At 29.1% G+C, this 27,182-nt stretch overlaps 1 protein-coding gene across 1 annotated transcript; it reads right to left on the reverse strand.

Moving 5' to 3' along the window:
* Positions 1-14,091: 14,091 nt before the first annotated feature.
* On the reverse strand, positions 14,092-14,934 carry LOC123291059 (nuclear respiratory factor 1-like). Its single transcript, XM_044871501.1, has 2 exons — positions 14,676-14,934; positions 14,092-14,576 (listed from the first exon to the last, which is right to left on the reverse strand). The coding sequence occupies exons 1-2, from the start codon at positions 14,932-14,934 to the stop codon at positions 14,092-14,094; spliced, it is 744 nt and encodes a 247-aa protein (XP_044727436.1).
* Between the last annotated feature and the right edge of the window lie 12,248 nt (positions 14,935-27,182).

Here is a 27,182-nt window from a genome sequence, read left to right on the forward strand (position 1 = left end):
TTAATATGCTAAATACATTTTTGATTTATTTAATTTCAAATAAAATTGTATGTTTTCATTATTTTAAAAATAATTTTATATTTCAAGTAACGATGAAAACGCACATGAACAATTTTTTCTTCTTACAACGATAAAAAAAGTTTGAATGAAAATCGTTCCTTCTGTAAAGGTCCTAGCAATTGATACTACTTGCTTATTATTTTTGTGCAATTTCATTTTTGTTTATTTCAGATATTCATTTGGTAAACTTTTTATTTTTTATTTGCTGTATATTTTTCTTTTTTGGCTTTATAATTTTGCTTACTTCAATTTCATTTTATTATTTATTATATTTTTATTCTGTTTTAGGTACACTTATAATTTCTTCTGTTTCAGATCTTCATTTGGTAATTCTATTGTTTATTTATTTTTATTTATTTTTTGGGATTTGCTTATTTTCATTTAATTAATTAATTAATTAATTAATTAACATTATTTTGTAATTTTAATTTATTTTGTTTTAGGTATACTGATAATGAAATTTTTTTAAGTTTTTGGTAATCTATTTTTGTCTTTAATTTTTTGATTTCTTGTTTCTAATTAATATTTACAATTCGTCTTATTATTTTAGAATAATCTTTTATTTTCAGGCTTAATCCCTTAGTTTGTTTTTTTATATATTCACAACGATAATCTTAAGACTTAATATTTCATTGTGTTTCAGGTGAAAGCAGGCAGTTATATTGTTTTAGAGGGTGTAACATAAATATTAAGTATCATATTCTGGTAAATAATTTAATTTTAATTTTAAGGATAATATTTTATTATTAATTGTTTTAGGGTGTTGCAGTCTTTTCGTATTTTGGTAATTTATTTTTTATTTTAAGAGTTTAAGTAATGCTACTGAAAAGGATTGCCAAAGCAATCGAAACCGGTCTAGCTAATTAATAATAATTTTATAATCTAGAAAAATATTTTTATTGTGGGTCCAGAAGGGGATATATTTTAACAAAATGCAACCGGAAATGGACTAATTAGGTAATTTTATGAACATCCTTACCAAAATTTTTGTTCGTAGCATCAATATTTTTAAGCGTTACAAACTTAAGACTAAACTCAGTATACTTATAAATTTCATACATACAGGGTATAAAAATACACTTTTACAAGGAGTCGAACTAATCTTGTACACAATATTTAGGTTCCTTCACCTACCATTATCATGTGCTCTATAAAACCAAAGACACCTAATCTCAACTAATAAGAATAAAATATCAACCTTTAATTTATTATTTCTGAATAGTGATATAGTTTCTTTTTCTAGACATTATTTAGAAAGACAAAAAACTTCAAAATCAAACCACCCAATCTCATATATAAGTAAAATAAAACCTTATAAATTATTTATGATCTACAGACGACAAATTTCAATAAAAATAATATTAAAATTGAAAATTCATCAATACAAACAGCAATATCCCCTCCATCAGCAGTACATACATATTTTCCCATATAAAAAACGCGCCATCATATCTCTCTTTCTACTGAAGTGATGATTTTTCTGTGTATGCGATGTGGTGTCAATATTTATAATGTAATTTTCATATCGTAAAATAATTTCCATATAATGTCAATCACATAGTCATCAACATATAATATCTCCTGCATCATCCATCGACTGCCTGCCTGACTCCTGTACCCATACGTATACTTGCGTCCAATACAAACGCGACACTATCTACATATTAGATATACAGGATGGGCTATTTTAATACATACATCTAAATATTTCGTTTTGTAGTTCAAAAATAAAAAAATAACTTGAACAAAAGTTTCAGAGTTTGATAGAGGACATCATGTTCTGATATCAGATTGGGCCTAAAACTAGGAGTTTTTTTAATAGTCTCAAACGGTAAGAGAAAAAATATCACTTTAAATTAGAAAGTTAATCCTCATAAAAAAACTAACAATTTTTGTTTAAAACATTTTTTTGGAAAAACGTTAGCTTTCGAAGGAGTGACTTAAAAATATGTCTTAATTGCATTTAATCGAAAGAAAATATGCTTAAAGTTTATCGATCATTGAAGGTTAAAGTCATGGACACAGACGAATGAAGTGTATTGTCCTTGACAACTTTTGGCTAGAGCATTTTACCGTAGTTAGCCCGTTTTCTTTCGGTTAAAAGCAATAATGGCATATTTTTAATTAATTTAAAGTGTTAAGTGTGGCTATTAAAGAAACCCGAACGACTAGACCAACCTGATATCAAAACGAGATATTTAGGTGTATAGATTATACACCTATATACCGTGTGTGTAACTACCATCTTGGGATATACATATGTCTGTAGTATGACTGAATACATCCGTTTAATAATGCATCTAAGTGAGAGGTATTATTCATGTATTGTAAGACTACAGATACGATAAACAGATACGATACGACAGGCTGTTATATACATGCAGAGAGTGGGAGATTTGTTGCATACAAATATTAACTATGTAACTAAAAAACTCCCACCTCCAAGTGTCTTCCAAATAATTCAATGCATGTATATAATACCTCTCGCTTAGATGCATTACTAAACGGATGTATTATGTATTCAGTCATACTACAGACATATTTATATCCCAAGATGGTAGATACACACATGGTATAAGGTTGAAAATACACATTTTGTTATGTATATAGTGCCACCAAATACATCTGATGTATAGATAGTGTCGCGTTTTTATTGAAAACAAGTACACATCATGGTGTAGTCAAACCAAATCACTTGACATCATCATATCTCTCGTTAATGTATGATTTTTTTTAACAAAACGAATATTGATGTGTTTACCCTCAAAAAAAAAACATTGCACGGCAAATTTAAGGACAATTAAAACGAGCTACATATAGGTATACCGAATTATGTGTGTATGTGGAAACACACCCTTATATATTGACACACACCCCTTTATTTTATAAATACATTTATATAGGTACTACTGTATGATACCATCCCTATAAACGAATTATCAATTATTTCAATATTTTTTACTTCCGTAGATTAACATCTGTTCAAGATTATCAATGCCAGACAATCTTTTTTAAAGAACCTATACGCAACCAAAAAAAAATGCTTTTAAAAATGTTGAAATTCCTTAAAGCATGTTCAAAGCAACATCAGGCTTAAAGGTAAAATGCTTGTAAGTTTCAGGGAAATAACTTTAGACAACCTGAATGTGTACAAGTGCTGGTAATGTACGTAATAACAGTTGAAGCTAGGCTAAAATAAAACAATCAAAATAACAGTTTATTTATGGTTACTGTTACAATCGAAAGTCATTCATTTTCAGACCGCGACCATTGAATTGCCGCTATAGTCATTGTATAAGCAAGTTATGGGCAGATAAACATATAATGAACAAAACTAAGGCAAAAATAGTATACGAGGCGTACTCTGAGAACTCAGATGTAAGGCTACCATTGTCGACTACTACATTACTAGAAAATGTATCAAATAGAAAAGAAAAGTGGTTACATAAGATTGGATAAGATTGATCACTCTAACGTGTAACGATTTTGCTATAACTCAAATCTCACGCCTGTGTCTACTACCTAAGCAAATCTAATTACATCAAATATTTTAAACTGTTCTTGAAAAGCTGTCTGTGAGGCGGTCCATTCTTCAGAATTCAAAATGGCTTTTGTGGTCTAGGCAGGTATAACCAGGTAAGCCACTGCTACCTAACTGAACCTAAGATCAAAAATATAACCCTGCGAGTCCAGAGATTCAATTGAAGTTAAGCAAGAGTTGTGGGAAGAACAAAGTTTGCGAGATGGACATTGACCATCCATGTGAGGAAATAAACGTGTGATTTTAGGGGTGTTCCATAAGCGCAAAGGACTCAAAGCAAGGAAAACTGGGAGTTGCTGAAGCAAGGCTTTCCAAATAGGTATATTTAAACTCTGAATTATGGTTTTATTTTCTGCTTGATTTACCTGTAAATATTTAAAAAAAGTGTTTATACACATGGAAGTCGCTTGAAGTTTAAAATTATTTTTTTAAATATTTTTTATTTATGTTTCAATAAACAACAAAATAATGGTAACTGATACCAATCAGTGGGAAAATCAATTCCCCATCGTATCATCGTACACATATTTTTATATTTGTATATGTAGGTAGGTAATTAATATACCTAATGAGTAATGAAAAGTATTGATTACGTCACTAGTATAGAAGAAAATAATGTGTTTATTTATTTGATTTGACAAATGCATTTTTCCATAAAAGAAAACACTGATGACTAATGCAAGCATATTTAGATTATATCACGTTTTCAAGAATATCTTAAGTCTTGCAATAAAATATAATAAACATAACAACTTTATTTCATTTTCACTAGCCTTAAATTTACTTCCTTTAATTCGAGTAGTCGATTTTACATCATATAACGATAATGGAAAAAGAAATTATAACTTGGAGTATTTGCAGTATAAATCATAGACTTGGAGATACTCATACAAAATTTCTAGTCATTTGTTTAGTGTCTCAATTTTTTAATTTTCGGTAGTGTAGATTGCTGCGCAAGCGAATTGCTATACTTACCTTGTTGCACTTTAAGATCGCCAAGTCAATTTTTTGTTACAGGCCAATTTTTTTCTAACGATCTAATAGCCGCCAGAACAGATTTGAATGTATTTAATAATGGAAAACAATTTATTACAGAATGTCACTTAAAAGTAATTAGTTTATGATTCAGCGAATTTGTTCATGATTGGCATACCTCTGGCTGAACTGTGTTAAGTGGTGCCATACATTTTCTAAAGGTTGAAATAGACACCGAACGTTTTTATAGGTACAACTCATACCTAACGAAAATCATTCAATTAAATTACAACAGTATTCTATATTCAGATTGTTTCTATACGATTGTATAATTAACACTTAAAAATAACTAACTCGGTAAATTGTGAAATTACCCTGTATAGGCAACGTCGAATACCAGACCATATTATGTGTTATAAATTAGAAAGTTTAAAAAAACGAAATAATTTTAAAAAATTTCTATTGCCCCTCTCTCCTCTTTGTATTATGCAATAGGTTTGGTATAATTATAATCAATTATAATTATAATCAAGTATTTGAAGCTACCTACAAATTTTCAACCTTCTTTGTTGCATAGTTTTGGAGAAAAAGAAAACTTATGTTCAAGACTAATTTGCACCCTCGCGGGTAAAAAACGATGTTTACGAAAAAATGTTTCATACAAAAGTTGTTTATTTTTTTTTATGAAAATGTTTTACATTTACGTTTTTGCTCTATTTCTTACGGTTTACAAGATAGATTCTATCCAAGGAGCCCAGTTGGATCCAAGATCCACTTTCCTCTACGTTGCTCATTTACGAACTCAAAATCACTTTTTACGCCCTGAACAAACAACAATTCCAACTCGATATCTCTTTTCGTTTTTGAGTTATCGAGTTAACAGACAGACGGGCGGGGGGAATAAGGAAAATGGAATATTGGAAAGGAAATGGAATATTATTCAAAAGATGATTTGTCTATTTCAGCCATTCTTACCCTATCGCTCGGAGTTAAAATTAATTGGCGGTTAACCTCGACTGCTGTTCCTAAATAGATTTAAATTATTCAAGGAACAAGGACTTATTATTGGGTATCCCTTTCTTTATGTATCACAAGAAAATGTGAATAAACCAAACCTATATACTAAATGAATAATCGATTTAAATTTTTTTAAGAAATTGAATTTTCATGGCGAAGATTGTCAAATTCTTGTACTCTTCTTCTTGCCTTTAAAGTAAGTACAATTAATCATTATGACATTAAGATCGCAATAATAACTCAATTTAACTATTCATAATTTATTTTTAGATTCAGGCGTGTATTGGATCAAACGGAATGAACCAACTAGTTGAGAAGTTTTGATTCCATGTATTGTGAAATGGAAAAATCTTTGAGGTAGGAGGAGGAAGATGTTACAAATATTTTTATGATTACAATATACGGTGTTAGCCATATAATAATAAACCAAAATATTATTTGCTTAAATTTTATGAATTTATTTGATCAATCAATACAAACAAATATTCAAGTATTCTAAAATTTTACATGTACAACAAATTCGGAATAAAAAAAAAAATGGGAAGTATTTTCAAAACAAACGAACAAAAACATAAGAATCTTTCATTTAATGGCACATTTCAATTAATTTTTATATTTAAAATCATCAAACACATGAATAAAGAAAAAGATTCGAGTATAAATGAATTATTGAAGTATTTTTAAAATATGTGTGTGCGAAAACATACATTTTATTATTTAAAATCGTGTAATTCCAAAAATAGCAAAACTGCATTCATGTGGTTACAGCAAAACAACAGCAACAACAGTGGTAACCGAATACATAGTATAGTAATTGCAGGCGTATAGGCAATAGTAGTAGTGGTTCACGATGGAGGACATTCGATATAGAAACTAAGAATAGAAATACATAGCTTAAGACGGACATATTGTGTGTGTATGTTAGTTACTACATGAAGTCAAACACAAAAACCAATTGACTGACTTTTAAGGTATTTATAGCATGAATGCACTTGTCGACAGATTTGGTCTATTTTTTTCCACAGACTCCACACAGAAAAATAGATCGTGAGACAGAAAAGGTGCTTTGTAAAACGATTAATACATACTTGAAACTTCGTTTCTTTTGGCGATTCTACCAAACTTTTCTCTACGACTTTTTTTTAAAAGTTCTACGTTCTAAAGGAGCACGATCACATCATATTTAAGCTATCGGTCTGAAAAACCACAGCAGCGAATTTGTCGGACACTATGACCATTTGATTACTTAAGTATTTTTGCTTTCCAATGTTGTTCTTAAGTATTTTTTCCTTCCAATACATACATAGTTCATTTTTGCTGAATTGTTTAATTAATTTTCAGACCGATAGCTTAAATATGATGTGCTCATGCTCCTTTAGAACGCAGCACTTTTAAAAAAAGTCGTTGAGAAAAGTTTGGTAGAATCGCCAAAAATAACGAAGTTTCAAGTATGTTTCAAGTATGTATTGCTCATTTTAGAACGCAGAGTTTAGAACGGTAAACTCGCCAAAAGGGAGTCACTCACTCAAGTATGTATTGATCATTTTACAAAGCATCCTTTGTGTCCCACGGAATGTTTACTGTCAGATTCCGAAATTACAGAATTTTTGCTTGTTTAGATCGCGTGGTAATCAACTGCTAAGTTCACGATTTCTCCATTCTTAGCAAGTAAAGCTTACTGTCCTGAAAGCTATTTTTTACGATAAAATTCTTTCGAATTTTTTAATTGAAAAAAAAAAAAAAAAGAAGTAAGAGGGTTTACAGGAATGTTTTTAAAATGAAAGGGGTTTAAAGGAATGAAATTTAATAAAAATTTGAGATATTAATTTTCGTTTTCGAGATATTAATTTTGACGTAAATTGGTCAAAATTGGAAACGTTAGCATTATTATCTCGTATTTAAATTGGTCAAAGTTTCTGAAAAATTTAATTTCTTGTTAAAATCTGTCGAAAAAAAATTTTACCATAGCCTTAGCATAGGAACAACAAACATCATACTGGAAATACCTTAATAGTTGGCATTCTAAAGAAAGTAGTTTTTTCTGTGTTAATATCGAGATGACGATGGTGGCACAACCACTGTCCGTATATATACAATAAAAATATACAGAGTGTTTCTTAAGAAATTGAACATTACTCTGGTTGTCAGGAAATATAGCGGAGGAATAGAGTGAGAATTAAAGTAAAATATGGAGCTTAGCTAAAAAAAAGTAGCTTCAGTAATGAGGGAAATGTATCACCTGGCGATAACTTCTTACATAAACATTTAAAGACAGCTTAGTCTACAAGACCAAAGGCAATAACTCGTATATGGGACGAGTTTCGGCTCTCGATTTTAGCGGAAAGTAAAACATGATTTCCTAGCATAGTTCTGCAGTTATTGTATAATTACTTTCGAAATATACAAACCAAAATTTTCTGATAGGTGAGATACGGTAATAAAACACAAAATTTTGCTTTTTTAAAGAACCTTCCCTACGCACAAACTTAGGTAGCTATATAAAACAGTTATCATTATTAATTTTAGCTTATAACATGTACAAAATTGGGTTATTAGCTTCATAAATGTCGGCTTCTAAATATAAAATTAACTTGAGAATGGGATCTTTTCGCCAGCCATTCTTATTGCTGCCCATGGTAAACTAAAATTGTTAAATCAAAAATAAATTGCCAAAAAGTTCACAGCACATAAATATAAGATGGATCATGGAAGCGTGATTACGGTCTACAAGGGACGTATATATTAAGGCTAATATATATTTATAATTAAAGACTTCGTAGATGAATCATAAATGGTGCCTTAGGCAATACCAATCACTTAAAATATCATTTTAGTAGCGGCTTTACTTTTTTATCACAAAAACGATAATAATATCGATTCTGTTTTGAATTTTCTCTTTGAAAGTTTAAACTGTTATTTTTATGGCGGAAATAGACAAAGGGGGAGCCATTCAACAACACCACTTACGACACCAACGACCATTACTTACTTACATTAAAATTGCACAAGAGCTGAATAAATTATTTTTGTAATATAATAACTGTACTTAAAGCGACCTTCATGATAGTTTTAACCCTTTTTAGTCCAAATTATTTTACTCTTTGAGAAAATCTTCGAGGCGTCGAATTTTGTATCTTCTTAAATAAATAACCTTTGGAACTATTGGAACTAATATATGTAGGAGTCAAAATTTTAATTCTAAGTCAAAATAATCGCAAAACTAGAATTATTCTAAGAATTATTTATATAACATTACATGAGATTCACATATAATGTTATAGTTATACCATTTAGAATGGTAAAACACGTGCATTTTTGTGACGCAGAGTGTGCCTACAATTCCTTTTTTTTTAAATATTATATCCATACTTATAATGTTACATATTATTAAAAACATATTCAATGAAAGATAATTACAGTTAAATAAATCCCTCAACTGGAAATATACCCCGTTCGCGTAAAACTTTGCCATAAATTTCCTCATACGAAGGAATCCAATGGACCTCTTATAAGAAATAGTTTTGAATATGTATTAATAGAATCCAAAAGGAACCGGCTAGGTACTTCGCACGGAACTAAATTATTTATGCACTTTGTACGTGACACCATCAGACGCGACGCAATTATTAACTATATTGCCCGCGTTAGATTATTTCCATGAACGAAATATGCATACCTTTTTATTTTCAAATAAGAAATTCAAATGTTAATGAAACACGCTGTATAAAAAACACAATTAACTACATCGAATATATTAAATACTTAAACGTATTGGTTGTTAGTTAAATCAAAATATATTTACACTAAACGTACAAAGAGACGTATTAAATTAAAACTAAATCTAATAAATGCCAAACTTTTACAATTCTATAATTTTTAATAAAAAATGGATCGGCCGAAAAAAAATTTTTTTTTTAAAATGATGTTTCACCGCCATCGCGGATTTTGGTCAGCTTAGGTGGAATTAATAGGAAATTTTCAAAATTTTTTAGCCGGCGAATAATGCAAAAAAAAATTGGAAAGCTTAATATTTTCGGCTGTTTTTTAGCTAGCTTACCGATATATTCTTACAACTTTGAACTATCGATTTATATAGGAAATTTTCAAATCCGCGATGACGGATCTTTTGATGTCATCGGCTACTGAACCGTTCATTATTCGAATTAGAAAATAAAGCAACTAGAAACATCTAAAATGGAATATACGATATCCATCCCAAGTTGCCAGTTTGAAAAGGATCAATTTAACCCCCCCCCCTCATATCTGCATCCCAGGAACAACAGTTGTGTTCAAAGTCAGATTTTACAAATAAGGTCTCTTTGTTTACATCAAACTTATTAAATCATCTTGTAGCCTCCATATACGAATCGAGAAAAAAGCACTTACTAATATGAAATTTACTTTACGAAGGTTACTCAATACAAGTCTGTTTGTTCATGAATATAAAAGTTAATGGTATGTTTATAATGTGGCTTGTCCGTTTGTCTACCATATATACATGGAGACCGCCTCGCGACAATCTTTCAAGGTCATCGTCAATATGCAACATCCACCACATTTTATTCGCTTCAATATAATACAAACAACTGCAAAAAAACTATTCTTATAAGCCATAAAAACTGGTTTTATGCGTTTGTAAAACCTATTTTTATAGAAAAAGAATGCCACTAGTACTAACGATTAAGAAATGCAATTACTATTTCTTAATTTAGTAACCTAAAAAAAGGCGGGAAATTTAATGAAAGCATTTACCTAGTTAGTAAAATTTAAGAAAGCGCAAAAATTCAGTCAATCTTTTCCCCTACTTTTCACACGAGCGATTGTTTAATAAAGCAATACTTTCACATGACTGTTTCAAAACAGAATTATCAGAATATGACGAAAATTCAAACGCCTAAATCAGCAGACATTGTGTCTTAAGGCCAATGAAAAAGCTTCATGCAAAAACAAAATACAATTTCCATGCGTGAAAATAAGTTCAATTTTGAAATTTTTCCCATTTAAAAAGTAAGTACCTATCCTTTTATTTACTTAGCGAAAAACTCCTAGAATATTAATTTCAAATTCAATAATTTCTGGCTCTTACAAAAATTAGCTTATCCAACGAGTACCCTAAAAAGTTAGATACAACCATTTCCATGGCGACAATACAAACATCACGAGTACTTTAATAACTATAAAATAATAGGTACTTAGGTGTATTTACTAAATTGTCACAATTTAACTACAAGAGTAAATTCTGGTCTAGTTTCTAACGCTATCATTATCAACCGAGCCAATTTATCCCCGCAATCGAATGAATATTATCGTAATTTAAAACTAATTAAATATAGATATTATTTAAATTTAGCTCTAAGGGTAAAATTGTATCCATTTAAATAAAATTCCAGCCAGGCCCTTTAATACATACACTCAGAATGGATAGTTTTGAAAATATAAAAATAAAAACAAGAATTATTCTAGTTCAACGGAGCATAACCGAAATGTTACACCTATTAAATTTGTGGTATTATATGAAAAAGTTACTGCATTTTTATTGAAAAATAATCACACTTTTGTAATTCAAAAAAAAAAAATTATTGGTATTCGAAGTAATTAAAAATTCAATAACCCATGTGATGTATTTATGACCCCGCACAACACCTCTACATACCGCGCGAGTCAACCAGTCATCAAATAAAAACATTTATTTTTACTTTTGAAACACATGACATGAAATTCTAACCTCTGCTTCTACATGCCAAATACCAAACATAACACTACGAAATATTGAAATAAATCAATATTACAATTACGTTTTAATAACACATAACATGACAAACATATGTAAATACAAAATAAATATTAAAAAAATGTTAATATACAAAAATTATAACCTCAAAAACATACCTGAGATAGAGCTAACTAAAATTACTAAATACCGCAATTCAATTCAAAAAGAACACACACTACTATTTTGATAATAGTTTTATTAAGTTAAATATTTTGTCGTTTTTCTTTTGAAACACTGGCACAAAAACACATAAATAACATTTAAAAAATTATTAGGAAAAAAAAATTTAACAAAGCAGAGAAGCAAGCAAGGAAGCGTCACGTCGAGCAAGGTTCGACGTCACTTTGAGAGGCAAGGAGGGTACACACACAGCTGACTTCTATAGACTGTTTTTGATACCAATACGCGTCGCATGTTGTTACTTGTATGATATACGAGGGTGGGGCACATATACAATAACCATAGAAACAAACCAAGCTGTTTGCTGTTATATTCATTGTTGTTACTGCACTGGTCGATATTGTTTATAAGTAGTAGCGGGTTGTTTAAAATTATTAAATATGAATAAACTTTGTAATCGTCTTTATTATGCATTTTTTTTGTTTTGTTTAGTAGAAGAAAAATAAAATGAAACATTAATTTAAAATTCTTAATAAGTTTGTAACATTATAAATCATATAGGAACACATGCAATGCACTTGTTGACGCATATTTAACATTATTCTGTTTTTTTTTGTTCAACTTGAAAGTTGTTGACAAGAAAACAATGAGTCTACCTCTATACAAGTCGAGGTACATTTGTGAGCTTTTACATCTGCTCATAAATTTAAAATGTCTTTTTTTTTTCATTTTGTTTGTTGTTTGAGCTTTAAACATTTTTTCTTATTATACATTTACGTATTGCTCTTTTTTTCTTATGTTAGAAATAAATCATACATTTATTTTTCTGATCTAAATTATAAAGTTACTTAATTTTTTTTATAAAATCACAGTGTACCAGCTATCAGGGCAGTTATTAATTTTTGGTCTACTTCTTATTTAATTTATGGAAAATAAAAATCAATATTATAATACAAAATACAACTAATGAGTTTGAGCGATAAAGTCACGAAAATATTCATCTTTAATTGGTATCAAATTTAGTAAAATTTCTAGTATTAATTTTTTTCGTCATGTGGGTCATGCACATTTTTTAATTGCACTAAATTGATCAATTACCGACATAGACTCTGAAAGTATTTTATTTAAAATAACTCTGTTCAAATTTTTTTTATATAAATGCTACAATCATGCGCGCCAATAATAAGGACGATCCAGAAAAACTTTTAATTAAAAAGGATATTGCAATTATGACGAAATTGCATAAAATCAGGCAGTTCATTTCCACTACACACGTATTTTCGAACCAAATATTTTAAAAATTCAAAATTAATATTCGGGACTAATTTAAAATTATAAATATGTACTTTAACCTCAGAAAAATATTAAGTATATTCCAATTAGTACTGGCACAAACAGCTTCCGAATAGTTAGTTTCCTTTTATGAATTTTGATCTACAGACTTTTTGTAAAAAAAAAAAATATTTTTGTATTTTGTGATCAATTATAAACAAAAAAGTAGGTACCCTTTTTAAAAGTTTAAGTGTTAGACTTTAGAATTCTGTCAGCAGAATTGACGATATTTTCTCAATAAAAGGTTATCAAAGTCTTAATGTCACAAAATTCACCTTTTTCAATTTTTATTAATTGATATTTAGAAAATTAGTCGTGAAAAAAAAGGATTATATTACTTTTTTTTTATTAAAATTGGTCACAAAATTCATCTTGCAAGTTTTCTTTTATAATTAAAATGATATTTGTATGAACTTCCACCCCAAAATAAATCGGGGTTATGAAGCCAATTTACACTTTAAATAAGCCGTGGATAGAGTCTGGCGCGATCCTTGAGGATCACACGAATAATTTCCCATCATAATAAAAAGTTATACAAAAATTTTAAAAATAAAAACTCGACCGACTCAAAACAACTTGATCGAATATTATGAAATTATTTTCGGATCATTGCGGTTTCGAAAATCGGACCCATTACAGTAACTTCCTATACTGGGAAATTAAAAATTGAATAATTTTATTAAAATAATGTTGTTCGTTCGGAAGCTTTTTACGCCAGTGATAAATTGAAATGAAAAAATTAATTAACCTTAAAAAAATAAGTAATAATTTGGCTTTATCAAATTATTAGGGGTGCATATTTTTTAAATTCGATATTGAATTGTATTCAAAAACTTTTTAAATCCAAAGAATGACTGTCTTTGATTCTAAAGTTTAACTTTTATCGTTGTAAAAGATTTGCATACCGATTCCGGGAATTTCTAAAGTTGAATATATGATTTTACATTTCATAGAATCAGAATGTCTTTATAAATGAAAGTAGCCATTTCAGAAACGTCCATGTTTAACCATTTGACATTTTATTATAGCCAAACACATTTGTTGTAATGCACTTGATGCAAAATTTTGATGATTGTATACCTGTTTCAATAAAAAGAATAATAAAGGCGTTATTTATTCAAGGTTGAAATGTATAAAAGTATTTTAAACTACCTGACAGAAGTTGCTCTGTTTTTTGTTCCGAAATTCTACAAATTTGATTTGTTGTTATTTGTTGAATTTCTGTTCAAGGGCGGTACAGATTATTTGATCTGTTTAACATTTTTTTTTCTCACTAAGCTGTAGCAACAACATCTTCATCCAGGGCTTCAATTATAAATGAATCAATTTGATTTTCCTGACAATAATTTACTACTTCAGTCAAATCCAAAATATTTTCCACATTTTCGGTATTGTCATCCGTAGGGAGTACGTAAAAATATGGAAGTTCATTATTAGGTGCTTCAGGTTTAAATTCAAGTGTAGGTGTCATTATTTTTGGTACATTTTCAACGTACAAAAGATTCTCTTCATTATAAAATCGGTAACAACTTTTAACAACTTCTTTCAAAACTGTTTTCCATGGTATTGTTTCCTTTGCTTGTGTAGTCCGTCCATCTGTTCGTACATCCGCCCATGGTGCAATATCTGGCCACCATTCAGGTTTCATATCAGGTTTTCCCCAGTAAGGTTTACTACGACCAGTTGCACATTTCAACATTATCGGTATAAATTGGCGTAAATTAGCAAGTGTTAATTCATCAATTGTTTTTTGTTCACCTTCAAAAATCAAATCGGGTAATATTTGATTATTTGGGGAAGATTTTCGTGGAAATAGTGAATTCATAGCTGTATGAAAATGTTCCATGATTACTGAACTATTTGCTTCGATGGAACTTTTCAAAGGCTCTGCTCCAAATACTTGTAAATTTTTCTCGGATGAATTACATGTTATAATACTTATTTGTTGTCCACATCGAATCGTGTATTCATCGAGTAATTTTTTCAAACGATTTATTAAAATTTTACGTACACGTTTTCGGCGTTGTTGGTTTGTTTCATATTTATATTTTTTGTGCGGTAATACGTATCTAATGTTGGTTTCAATTAAGTTAGGTTCAGAGTTGTGAATCTCCATTATTTTTTCTTCATTTGACATCATATCTTTTTGCATAAAAATTTGGTATTATTTACAAAAAAACGACTATAAATATAGTATATTTACCTGACTTTAATATCCAACAATAAAAATTTTGATTTTAATTTCGTAAAGGTTTACTGTAAACTGCTATTTACCACAATAAACTCACTTTTGTGTGCTTACAAGTAAAAAATAAATGTATACCAACTTTACATACTATTCGTTTGTTTTTCAAATTTTAATTGTTGAATACAAAAATCAGTTCTAAGAATCTGTCTAACTTCCATGTATAGGACATTCCGAGTATTTAAGCCATTGTTTATCTTAAATCTTTCAATAAAAACGTGTCAAAGGAGATGCATAATTTTATGTTAAAATTTTCTCAGCGTTCTTTTACTTTTTAAATAACTAAGGAAGAATTAACAACTTGAAAATCGATAAGACGTAATTGGTTAAGAAGAGACGTAAAAGTAAATTTTCTCGGTAATCTGGAAATAGGTTATGAAGGTTGGGAAAATTGCAAGAAATATTTTGCGATTTTTCTAAGAAATTTAGTAACTTAAACAATATTGTAATAATTAAATCCTCCTTTCGAATGATATTGGGACAAATTTGACCGAATATCTTGCTCCATAAGGTTCATAGGGGACTTATATAGCAAATCTCTTTGTAGATTTGCTGTAAAGTAATTTTTAAAAATTCTGTACGCTTCTAAACTATATTTCAAATTAAGGGGTAAATTTTTCATCCTTTTAAACTATCAGTACAAAGCGGTCAGAGCTCATAAAAATTTTTGAGCGATTGGTTCCAAAATTGGAAAGTACAAATTTTCAAATGAGCTATTGACGTTACAAATTGGATGATTTCTCGCAGAGAACCAGCTATTGGATCTTTCATTTCTTCGAAAACATCCTTACGTTTCCTTAAAGGTCTGCCTGACTCTGACTCCCTATTCTCATTTTATCATCTCGACTTTCTTATTAAAAAAAAAATTGTTTTGACTCCGTTGGAAACTGCGTAAAATCAATTGCTTTTCTTTTCATACACGTGTAAGGTGTGCGTCAAAAGATTAAATATATTTCTAGATATTCTTCTGATGATACTTTTAATTTCAAAAATTTTGTTTTTTTTTCTTTGATAAATTTTTCCATATTTTTAATATTTAATAGTAAAATTGAAGTTTATCTAGTAATTATGACTATATTGCAGAAAGGTCTTTAGAAAAAAGTAGACCGGTTAAAATAGACCCGGGAAAATAGACCAATAATTTTCTGAAATCTCAAACGTGAGAGCTAACAACGTCAGAACCCAACCAACTCCTCTATAGTCGACAAACTTAACTTTTCCGGGACAATTTTTTCCGATTACCTGTAGGGAGAGTTACTTTCTTTAAATGTTTGACTTCAGTATTTAATTTGATTTAGTTTAAAATTGGCCATAAACGTAATTTTTTACCATATCTATCAAGAAACTGTACTTTTTAGTTTTTGACGACATATTTGAATAAATAATAATTATTTAAAATCATTATTTGCACATACGGAAGTCGTGTGATAAAATCAAAATCAAGTTAAATAATTCTTTATAAATGTCATGTTACTAACAGAAAATTCAACAACGATTTTCATTTGGTTTTATTATCGTGAAATTATAATTTTATCCTAACGTAATTTGCAGGGTGCATAGAGGGTGGAGGGGACAACTTAATCGACCGCAGCTATCTTAAAAAATTATACAATAAATCATACGTTTTATTTAAAATATGACTACTTACATGTAAATGGTATAGGAACGTAACTTATTACAAGGTGCTTATACGACCCCAAGAAACGTTGAACCAACTGAGCCTAGTCATAAGGATAATATTGTCCCAGCGGCGGGCATATGTAGTCGAAATTGTTTTGAAATCGTTATTTTGGCATAAGGTCATCCAGTAGGTATTTTTGGTCGCTGAATACGAATCCGATGTCAGATTATTTATTTATAAATTAGAAGGGTTAAAAAACCAACACAATTATGGACGCTAAAATATTTCGCAAGTATTTTCTAGAATTTTTCGAAAATCGGGTGCATTTGTTGACTGGTCGAATAGTTTGTGAGATACGGACTAAAATAGAACCAAATATTGCGATATCTCAGAAACTCTGCATCCAATCATAAAATTAAGCTGAGTTTTATTTGGATCAAAATTACCCCATCCACTGAGTTTCATCAAATTCCAAAACAAAAGTTTTTTTCCGATTTTCTGGATTTTTTCAAAGGGTATCCCTTAAAAAATTTCACAAAATTCGAAAAATTTTTTTATGTCCAATTTCGATAAAACTCAGTATATAAGGTAATTTTGACCCAAAAAGTACAAAAATCGGGTGCTTTTGTTGACTGTTCGAATAGTTTTTGATATACAGACTTCAATCGATCAAAATATTGCGATATCTCAGAAACTCTGCATCCAATCCTTAAATTAACCCGATTTTTATACTTTTTGGATCCAAATTACCCCATCCACTGAGTTTCATTAAATTCCAAAATATGTATTGAATTCAACAAAAATATGTGTTTTGAAAAATTAAACAATTAATTGTTTTGATATTTGACAATATAAAACAATTTTATTTGAAAAACCCTAGATTTATTTGAAAAGAAAAATTATAATGTCAAAAATGTCTAATTAATTATTTTTAAATACATCATTGTGTAGTTAATATTATCCGGCTTTCATTTGAAAGATTAATTTTTTTAAGAGGACAAAAAGTTATTTTCTGGATTAAATCAGATTAAAAACTCATCAAAGTTTATTTAATTAGTTACATATTGAAAATTTACAATACAATATTTATATACCTACTTTTATTATATTTAATACTGTAGCTAAGGACAAAATGATGAACAACAAGGTATAAGCACTAAATAACGAATATAAAGACAAATAAGACAAACAACATAATAGTAGAGATGTTAGAGGGATCAACTATGGCACACCGTTTCACTTTTTAAAATCTCAAGTTTCTTTTTTTAAATTTAAATTACGATTTATATTTAAAATTGTCAATATTGATAATAATCAAGATAGCTAATTTAATAATTTTAATGCGATTTATATTTAAAATAACCAATATTGATAATTTAAATTCCGTAAATCGTAATTTAAATTAAAAAAAAAGCTTAAGGTTTAAAAAGTAAAACAGCGTACCATAGACCAACCTTGCTCTCTTTACAAGTCATATAACACGATGCGCAACTTGTGTATCTATTTATTTGCCTATTCGCATCGTGCGTGAGTTTTGTAGAAGACGTTTCCATGGTAACGATACACTACTTTAATTATAGAATTGTATGGATGCATATATAATTGTATGGATTGCATTTATGACTAACATTGAAAATTTAATATTATTGTCTCACAAATCTAAATAAATAATTATGATAATTTACATTTGAAAAATTATATTTTTGAAATTTGCTTTCTTATTTTCACAATTTTTAATGCATTAATTTTAATTAATTAGTGTTTTTCAATAATTTTAATTTGATATTTTCTATAAGATTAACATGTAAAGAACTACAAATTAGTCATAACAGACTCCTTTATCGCCAAAATTTTTCACTGGAAGCGCTGGCATCGATTCTATTGTCCCTACCATGAACTACGCACACATCGAATAGGTAGCTTTTAAGAAGTGGTACCATTCAATCGGCCGCGCCAGAGATGATCAGTAAAAGGTTTTAAATGTTTGTGTGAAAAATCATTTTTCGGCCTATATCTATAGAAGAAATAATCTCAGAACAAAAATGAGGGTACCGTTGGACTCTGCAAACACTGATAGCTTTCTTTATACCTGAAAAATTTCTTATATCCGACCCAGAGACTCAGAAGTCACCCTAAAATCAGTATAAGTATTAAGATCCCATTACAATTTAATTATTATACCATAATAAACATCATCATCACAAAACCGTAAAAATTTAAATGATGTCATACATCTTGAAATTTTTGTGTGTAGAAATATTTGTATATTCGTTGTGTGCGCAGTCATGGTAGGGACAATAAAATCGACGCAAGCGCTTCAAGTGGATAATTTTGGCGTTAGGGGAGCTGCTATGACTAATTTGCAATTCTTTACATGTTATATGTTATAGTAAATAACAAATTAAAGTTATTGAAAAATAACAATTAATTATACTTGATGCATTAAAAATTGTAAAAATAAGAAACCAAATTCCAGAAATATTATATGTAAATTGTCATTATTACTTATTTTAACTTGTTAGACAATAATATTAGATTTTTAATGTAAGCCATAAATGGAATCCACACAATTATATATGCATCCATACAATTATATTAATAAAGTAGTGTATCGTTACAATAGAAACGCTTCCAATAAAACTCGTGCATGGCGCGAATAAGAGAACGCAGAAAGCTAAATGATACTGTCATTTTTATTTACAGGTCCTCACTTCTTCTAGTGATTTAGACGAATGCTTAAATAAATGCAATAATTGAACATAATATTTATAAACGGCTGCTGATTCACTGCCGGGCTCGATCGGAGAGCCCAACTTCTTAAGAGTTACTTATAGGTATGCATTTTTAATCGCGATGAGTATCTTATCAATTGGAAAAAGTGCAAGGTTAGAGTGAAATTTCGGTTTTACCTACGTAGTATAATAAACACAATAAAATTTATAAGAAAATTATCAATTAGCTTAAAACAAAACTTTTGTTAATTGTCAGTATATAGTCCAGAAGCTATTAACAAATTAACAATTATTGTGGTGTCCACTGGCTATCCGTCTGCCGAAGTCTAATTGTTAAAGCAGACTAAGAAACACAAGATTGCACTTTAAATAATTCGATAATCATCCAGGATCCAACAGTATATTTTACGAAAAAAGTTACAGAAGTAGAAATAACACCAGTAACGTGGGACTTTTTAACTCGGTGGAAAATTTATGATTTTCTCTATCTATTGTAGTTTAGTACAATCTGATAAATTTTTCAAATTTCGACGACTCTAGGGGACTCGTCTAGGGGATATTTCTCAGGTATAGGGGGTTTAAGATTCTTTATTAACACAAAACCACAACGTTGACCGCTTGAAACTTTAATGGCGTCGAAACTTCTGACTTCGAAATACAACATATTATTAAGTCTACAATAGCGATATCATCACATTTTCGTGCGGATGCGTCAACATCAGCCATCATTTTCGTACTGTTTTGTGTAAACTAATATAACGTGTTAAAATATCAGAGTACAGCAGATATTTTTAAAATTATCAAATATGAAATGAACCATTTTTAATTTTTAAAAATAAGACAGTAAATTAAGGTTTTAAGGAAATATTTTATATAAAAATATTCATAAGCAGTGATAAATCTTTTTTAATTATAAATATTTATTTATATATTATAACTAGTACTTATTCTTTTTATATATTTGAAGATATGAAATTGTTATTCAAATATAAAACAGTACGCAAATTTTAAAGTACGCTCTTTCAACACTGCGGCTTCGCTTACTTGTGACGTGATGAAAAGTTCGATTGATAGTTGGTTTATTTTACCCTGTATCTATAAAGTACATATCAAGATATACTAATTTTAATCTCAAGTTTATAACGCTTAGAAATATTGATGATACCAACAAAATTATATGGTATTAAAAAAGATATCAAGCTGAAATTTTTTAAGGGAGCTTAGGACGTAAAAATTGGGTTTGAGTTTGTTGTTCATTAACGAACTAGTCAATGAATAGGTAAATTGGGTCTTGAATCCGCAGGACCTATCTTGTTAAGCGCTGCATACAAGTTTATATTTAAACAATTTTTACATTTAAACTTTTGTTCTATCTCTAACGGTTTACAAGATGGGTCCTACGGACCCAAGACCCAATTGCCCTATGATGCTCATTTACGAACTTGACCTCACTTTTTACGTCCTGAGTACGCTGTAAATTTCAGCTCGATATCTTTTTTTGTTTTTGAGTTATAGTCTCCACAGACGGACGGACAACCGGAAATGGACTAATTAGGTGTTTTTATGAACACCTCTGACAAAATTTTTTTCCTAGCATCATTATTTTTAAGCGTTACAAACTTGGGACTAAACTTAATATACTATGTATATTTCATATATACATGGTATAAAAAAAAACGACAAAAAATTCAAGAAAATACTATCGAAATTTTTGAAATAAATTTATCATTGTGTTAGTTTTTTAAACTTTTCAAAATTAAAAATAATGCAAACACTGACATTCAACGCTTTGAATACAGAGTATTTGAACAATTAACTCTACAGCGTTAAATAGATTAAACACTCTATATATCCAGACAATAAAAACATTCTATAGATATGACAGATAGATAGTCTGTCTACAGTCTACAGCTACACATACATATTACACAGAGATAAAGTACTTGTAGTATAACGTTTGTTATTTAATGAAGCATCCTCTTTGATAATAATTGCAATTGAATAATTATTATTATAACAATATTATAGATTGAAAACACCAGAAATGATCACGTACAACTTTGATACAAGTGCTTTATATCTATCTATTCTATGTATACACATTTATTATATACATAAAGTTATATTATTTGAAATTATTATTATTATTATTATTATTGTTAAATTTATTTCATTCAACTAATGATTTCAATCATTATAATTTAAATTATAAATAATTGATTTCATTTTTTAGAAAGCAACAAACAGGACAATAACTTATTGCCACCCACCCGCTTGATGTGGGCAGCGTTATATAAACAAGTGAAAACAAACAGTTGACTGAGTTAATTGTTGAAATACCGTGTATAGAAAGTGTTAATTACTCTGTCACATTACACATACATATATAACTGATAATTTCCTATAATACATACTATACGATTTGTGCATAATTTGCGCTCTCATGGGCAAACAGTGATGTTTACGAAGAAATGTTTTAAAGTTGTTTATTTTTTTATAAGAAACATTTGTTTACATTAAAACTTTTGTTCTATATCTAACGGTTTACAAGATGGGTCCTACGATGGGTCCTATTTACGAAACATACCTCACTTTTAACGTCCTGAGTGCGCTATATTTCAACTTGATATCTCTTTTCGTTTTTGAGTTATCGTGATGACAGACGGACAAACGACAGACAGACGACAAATAGACAGACAGACAACCGGAAATAGACTAATTGGCTGATTATAAAACCAAGTATACCAAAATTTTGTTCATACCATCAATATTTTTATGCGTTACAAACTTGGGACTAAACTTAATATACCTTGGTATATTTCATATACATGGTATAATAAGAACGAATATATTTGTACAAATGTTTCGATTTTGCAAAGAACATGTCAAGTGTGAGAGTTCGGTCAGTTCTGTCTCGTTTGACAGAAGTATAATTAGAGTTATGATTGCATGTAGTTGATACTACAACTTGATTTGTTCAATCAGAATGCGGTTGAAAATGTCGATTGAGTACAGATAAAATTACGACTGCACATTTGTAGTACATTTGATGGAATTAAAAGGCCTTCCACGAACATAAATAAAAATGCACTAAAAAGTAAAAAAATTACGAAAATATGATGTAGTTATAAATATTGTTGTTTTTAGAGTCGGTGTTAGCCAAGTTAATGTAGCAAACTGTTCTGTCATAGTCGTTTCCATGGCTGACACCGACTCCAAAAACAACAATAATTATATCTACATCATATTTTCGTTATTTTATTACTTTTAAGTGCATTTATATTTTTTTTACTTTTTGAAGTCGGTTTTCTTTTTGTTAAAAGTTTTTTTATTAGTTCATCTAGTGCACAAAGCACTAGATGAACTAAAGCACAAAAACCTGCTTTTTTAGTCATAGTTTATGCACCTTCCCTTTCAATAAATCTTTAAGAAAATTTAATTCAACTGTACAATCTAAAGAAATTAGATTCGATGAAACAAGGGGTCAAACCTGTTAAAATAAATATTCAATAAAATTTCGTTCTTAAAAAAATTGCAATCTGTTTTTGTTTATGAACATTTGGTATGAGGGTGAAAATGAGACAACGTCAGTGTCAGAGTACTGAGAGGTTTGCACTATTTTACTTGATACTTATGAAATGAAGAGAATTTTTTTTTTAAACATACACATTTTAACATGGAGTTAGTAGTAAATGTTGCCACCATCTAACTATATATCTTGAACATAATAATATAGGCTTGAATCAAGAGTGTATAGTCAATCCTATTTGAAAAGTTAAGAAACTGGCCCATTTCCAAATGTAGAAAATGTTCACTAAATCCCAGTTTGTCTCATTCTTCTTATATCATATGTCAGTTGTAATACACTTTATAACTGAATGAATTTTTACACAGGATGCTTAATTATTAATATTTAATCATACATTCCTTCTATTAATTTGTATTGCCAGTAACAACTCAATACATATTTGAACCATTGACTTGGATAAAGATTATAATCGAGGAAATAAAACCGAAAAAACAATCTAACCCAGAAAGCGACTACTCGTCAGTTGATTTTTATGGGAGCCGGTGGAAAATGTTTACTGAACAAAGTTGTCTGAGTTTACTCTACAAAATCATATTCATGCAAAATTGTTCCTTTTCGATTTACGCTGATACCGTGAGACATAAGTACACTAATTCCGGACACCACATTCTCTTTTATTAAAGAAAAAAAAAACTATTGGTTTTTTATTATGGAAAATTCACAGAATTGCTTGATTTCTGACATTTTTTAACATAACCTCATCGTTTTCCAGATACCAGCATTTGCAGAATAATCTGACCAGTTTGTGGTCTGGTCAAAAATTTGATTATATGATATTATATTTTTAATTGGAACGATATGATATTATATTTTGGATCATTTTAAACACTTTTTATATATATAAACAATTGTAAAAAATATAAAATATGATTTTTTTTTATGTATAGCTGAAATTGAGGCTTAAAAACGTGGCTTTTTTCGAAGGCATACATATCGAACATGGTATATCGCTTATATCTTATCAAGGTAAGATAAGAAATGTCAGGAGTCAAAAAATGTTTGGAATGGTACAAAATATAATATCATATGGTTTTCAAATCAAATTTTCGACCAGAATTACAAATTAATCTTTATTTTCGCCAATGACGAATTTTCGGTAAAAATTCCTGCCAATGGCCTTCCAATGACGAATTTTTTTAGCGTTTATATATCGAAAACGGTGAAGTTTGGTAAAAATTGCCAAGAATAAAAAAATGCTGTGAATTGTAAACACATTATAAATTAGTTTTTTAAATGTTAAATAAAGAGAATGTGGTGTCTCGAAATCGCGAACTTTGCAGCTGATTATCTCGCGATCTAAGTGACCAAAAATTTTGCAAATTCTGGGTCTCATAGCTAACATTATTCTGAGTCTCTGAAAAAATAGGAAAAATCTGTCGACGAGTGCTTTAACGCTAATTCCTTAAGCATGTAACTCAGACCATAGAACTTCCAAACGTTACGACCAGTTTTCATGATTAATCAAGCTTTGTTAACGTAGGTTTTTTCCAAAGTAATTTGATTTACATGTACGTTTTTACCTATAGTTAATATTTAAGCTTTAACGTAGAAATTGGGGTAACAGCTGTATTCACATAATGTATTGTTAAAACGCAAAAAAATTCACTGACCTCTGCCATATGATTAAAACAAGCCCTATGCATTATGATTTTAACTACATATAAAACTGAAGTCAGCACTGCAGTCTATTCCATTAAAAATGGAACGCATTAAGTTGTAAAGCTATCGATAAATTACATACATACAATAAATTAATGCATACCAAGTAGGTAAGTTAAACAATAATAATATAATACTCTATTATTAGGTAATGTATATAACATTTCATGCTACATAATTTAATTAAGGAAGTACGAGCCGGGTAGAGCAATTTTTTTGTTCAAACCATGCTTAATTTGCAAAATACCGAGGACTGAATATTTAGAGAAAAATTTTATTTTTACTTTTTGTCCAATTTGCCATGGTACCAATTGTTTATCCGATTAAAATAATCGGAAAACATCAAATCGTTTTTGAATATACCTACCTAAAAAACTATTTTTAAATTTAATAATTTATTATATTTCACGCGAAACTTAAAATAAATTTAACTTTTAAACAATAATTAACACTTAAATTACACCGCTAGAGTTCTTAATCTCCAAATTTATTAGTTTCTAAGCCTGTTTTAAATAAACCGCCATAATCTGCGAGCATATTATGGTAAATTTAAAACATGTTTCATTAAAACAAGTTTAAAATAGAGATACGGTCCATTATACAATACAATGATGTTTTTGATGACAGACGGTGTTGCCAAGTGAAATAATATGCTTAAGTAACACGGAAGTCGTACCATTCGATGAATGTGATAGTTTTTATCAAAAATATCAAGTATCTCTGTAATTCGTTAGGAAACTTACTTTTTTTTATTTATTTAGTCTAAAGGTTATTATTTATCAATCATATTGAACAAAAAAATAATTTTTTTTTTATATTTTTATTCTTAACCAAAGACTCATCTGGATTCAAAACTAATTATTTCATTAAAAGTCCGAGAAACCTACTGCTTTTTAGCAAGTTTTAAATAATATGCTATTCCAAGTGGATCTCTTTAAAAAAATTGCATATAAAAAAATCAAGTCTGTTACTCTAAGTTGCATTCTGCTAGTACTTCCTTAAAACCAATTTTAAATGCTTTTCGTATATATACTTTTAATAATAATCTAATAATAACAATATTAAAAATACAAAATTTGTAGTATTTGTTTTACATATTATGGCGCCAAAACACTATGGCTTTAATTATAATAGTGTGAAGTAAAACAATAAACTAAAAATAATGTTTTACCAAAATAAACTAAATTCTATTGTATAGAATAATTATTACGAAATACTCAGAGCCGGATTTACTTTAAGGGCCACTCTGCACTTGAGTTAAAAAATTTCCTATATCCAACATAAATTGAGTAAAGAACCGGAAAAAAGTACTCACTGAAAAAAGTACTGAAAAACGATATTATTTTTAATTTTGATTGAATAATTACATTAAGAGCTAATCGAAAAAAAAGAATGCACTTTCATTGTACTTTTACTTTTAAATCACTCATTTTACAAATTTTGCCGTCGTTGAAAATTCTGCCACCCAGGGCACAAGCCCCTAGTACCTCTTGTGTAAATCCATTACTGGAAATACTTAATCATTTGATATACATACTGAATGATTTTTTAGTAAATAATTTTCGAATTAATAATTTTTAATAAATAATTTTCTATTATCTTAACAAATTTATAATTTTTCTGTTCCAGTTTTTAGATATATGCTCCGTTAAAACTTAAAAATCATAGAAAAATTTTCTATGGGAAATGACTATTGCAAATGTATGATAAAAATGAAATTTTATTAGACTGGTATTCAGCCGAGCTCTGATGTGAAAGTTTTGATTTGAACTCTTGTTTATTCGGAATATTTTTGGATTCTATGCCATAAGTTACTTGCCTAGCTCACATAAGTCTACTTGATAAATCTCGTACCAATAAGTTATATTGTCATTGTTTTTAAACTAATTATAAACAAGTAGAAACAAACAATTCATTGAGTTAGTTAATGAAATATAATGTATAGGCAATGTTGATTAAGGAATCATTTATTTTTATATGAGCAAAGAAAGATGTTCACTCTTAGATAGCCACATATCATGCATGTCACACACACTTATAGTATAGTATTCCCATATAATCCATACTATATAATTTGCGCCCTCACGGGTAAACAGTGATGCCTACGAAAAAATTTTTCGAACAAAAGTTGCTCTAACGGCTTACAAGATATAGGTCCTACGGACTCACGACCCAATTGAACTATGTTGCTTATTTACGAACTCAACTTCACTTTTTACGTCCTGAGCGCGCTATAAAAATTTTGGAACGGACGTGCGGACGTTCATACGTATAAGCGAAAATGGATTTTATGAACACCTAAACTAAATGTTTTCTCGTAGCATCAATATTTTTAATATTACAAAATTGGGACTAAACTTAGAATACTTTGATATATTTCATATATACATGGTATAAAAGAATTGAGAGTTTGATCTACATCGAATCACCTTCTTTTATTTTGGTATTCTTTATCGCCAATATTTACTGCAATTGGATCCAATTTGCGACACACAAAAAGCTATTTTGTTAAGTAAAC

The sequence above is a fragment of the Chrysoperla carnea genome, chromosome 1, assembly GCF_905475395.1.
Source record: "Chrysoperla carnea chromosome 1, inChrCarn1.1, whole genome shotgun sequence".
NCBI lineage: Eukaryota > Metazoa > Arthropoda > Insecta > Neuroptera > Chrysopidae > Chrysoperla > Chrysoperla carnea.